We start from the raw sequence: 1,709 nt of genomic DNA, 5'->3' as shown, positions 1-1,709 counted from the left end.
CACTTCGTTTTGCTCCATTAAATTGACTCAATTTCATCCCTTTGCTGAGAATTTTTGTATTTGGAGGATAATAATCTAAATAATTCGAAATATTTGTTACAATAACTATCAGTGCTTGATTTAATGTTTGAATTTGATTGCTTCAAATTGCGCAATTTTAAGTAATTCGGCGTCAGATGTTAATTTTTTGCAAGAAGAATTAAATATATATGTGGGATTTGGTATTGCGTTTGATGTTTTGTTTGTTAATTCGTTGGATAAGGCTTTATCTGGGTTCCACGGATGAATACCATACTGATGCATTGACTTAATCACAAGCATCAATTAAAATTCTTACAATTTTTAACCTTGGTTTTGGGGTATTTGATAAATTATCTTGCTCATATGTGTAAAGCGGAACATATTTTAACCTGTTATTCTTTGATCTCAAAGATGCTGCACATCCTACATCAAATAACTGGAGAACTACTGTGCAGTAAGCTGGAAATGTCAAGAGTTCAATTCTGAAGAGACTCAAAAGTTTGCAAGTAAAATAACTTACTCGGCTGATATGATTATCACCGAATACGATATTATGCTGAGCTGCTGTGATAGCATCAAGACTTGAGCGATATCTCTGGATTTCGATAATAAAAGTTAAATTAAAGATATCCCATATCTTCTTTGTCATCCATCCATAAGATTGTCCTGTAAGGAATGCTCTCACGGAGCGGAGTTCCTGTGAACAATTTTATATTCCTGGAACAATAATAAATGGTTTCATCCGGTATCCTTCAGAATTATATGGGAAGATACTAGTAACAAGCACAAATTCATGCTCTTCTTTGGTTAAAGGAGGGTTGCTTTCAGTGCAGATAACTTTGTAACGCTTTGATGAAGCAGAGATGTTTCATAAATACTCCACTTATTCCATGGATCAATTCCTGCCGTATACTGAAATTAATGTAAGAAGTTAGCAACTGTTGCTGTGTTACAGTACTTTGCTCGTTTTTCCTCATTTTCTTTTGAGCTTTTGATCTCAATGTTGAGATCAGAGCAAACTCTGTTTAACCATGATCTTGAGGGGAGATATACTTCTAGCGAAGTAAACAATTCTTTTTCCTCTTGTTGGAAATTCGTCTGGATGAACAAGGCCAGCTAGATATAAAGCTCTGCTGTATCTATACTCCAGTAATTCGTAGGCAATCTGATAAGCTTCGATTACCTTTTCACATGCAAGACCTTTTGCTCTTTGATTGATTTCACCATAAAAATCAAGTAATTCGACCTCTGAAAGATACGATGGTTCTCCACCATTACATGTGGTTGTCCATACATTTTCCGCAATTGTATGTCGCAACTCTGCAGTTATTGAATCATCGCGTTCCATGTGAAATTCATCTTTGTTATCAGTGTAGCACTTTTTGTTTAGTCTTCTTTTGAAGATTTTACGTTGAATACGAGACAAAACTGCTTTTTCTCAATGAAGTTTACATTTGGCTTTAATGTAATTAAGACTTTTCATGTCACTTTTTGTAAAGTTCATTTTCGGTACGGAACAAATGCATATATTAATGCATTAATTCTAAATGTAATAAATTTTGTATCTTTGAAAATTTCAAAGTTAAAAAAAATTGGACTAATATTATTCGTCTTCAAATGTACTATGCAAATTAAAGTTTTTGGGCTATGGATTCTGTGGGATAAGATTATTGAAATTTTGGATGTTC

General features: G+C 33.6%; 2 protein-coding genes across 2 annotated transcripts; both read right to left on the bottom strand.

Annotated features, from left to right (window-relative positions):
- Positions 1–307: 307 nt before the first annotated feature.
- TVAGG3_1073660 (DDE endonuclease family) lies at positions 308–670 on the bottom strand (the record flags this gene model as incomplete). The annotated part of the gene is made up of 1 exon (XM_001282401.1): positions 308–670. One exon carries the CDS (start codon positions 668–670, stop codon positions 308–310), a length of 363 nt encoding a protein of 120 aa, XP_001282402.1.
- Positions 671–1,030: 360 nt separating this feature from the next.
- TVAGG3_1073650 (uncharacterized protein) lies at positions 1,031–1,369 on the bottom strand (the record flags this gene model as incomplete). Its single annotated transcript, XM_001279641.1, has 1 exon — positions 1,031–1,369. The coding sequence occupies one exon, from the start codon at positions 1,367–1,369 to the stop codon at positions 1,031–1,033; it is 339 nt and encodes a 112-aa protein (XP_001279642.1).
- Between the last annotated feature and the right edge of the window lie 340 nt (positions 1,370–1,709).

The sequence above is a fragment of the Trichomonas vaginalis genome (assembly GCF_026262505.1).
Source record: "Trichomonas vaginalis G3 chromosome Unknown ctg_104, whole genome shotgun sequence".
Lineage (NCBI taxonomy): Eukaryota > Parabasalia > Trichomonadida > Trichomonadidae > Trichomonas > Trichomonas vaginalis.
This window is presented reverse-complemented; position numbering and strand designations above follow the sequence as displayed.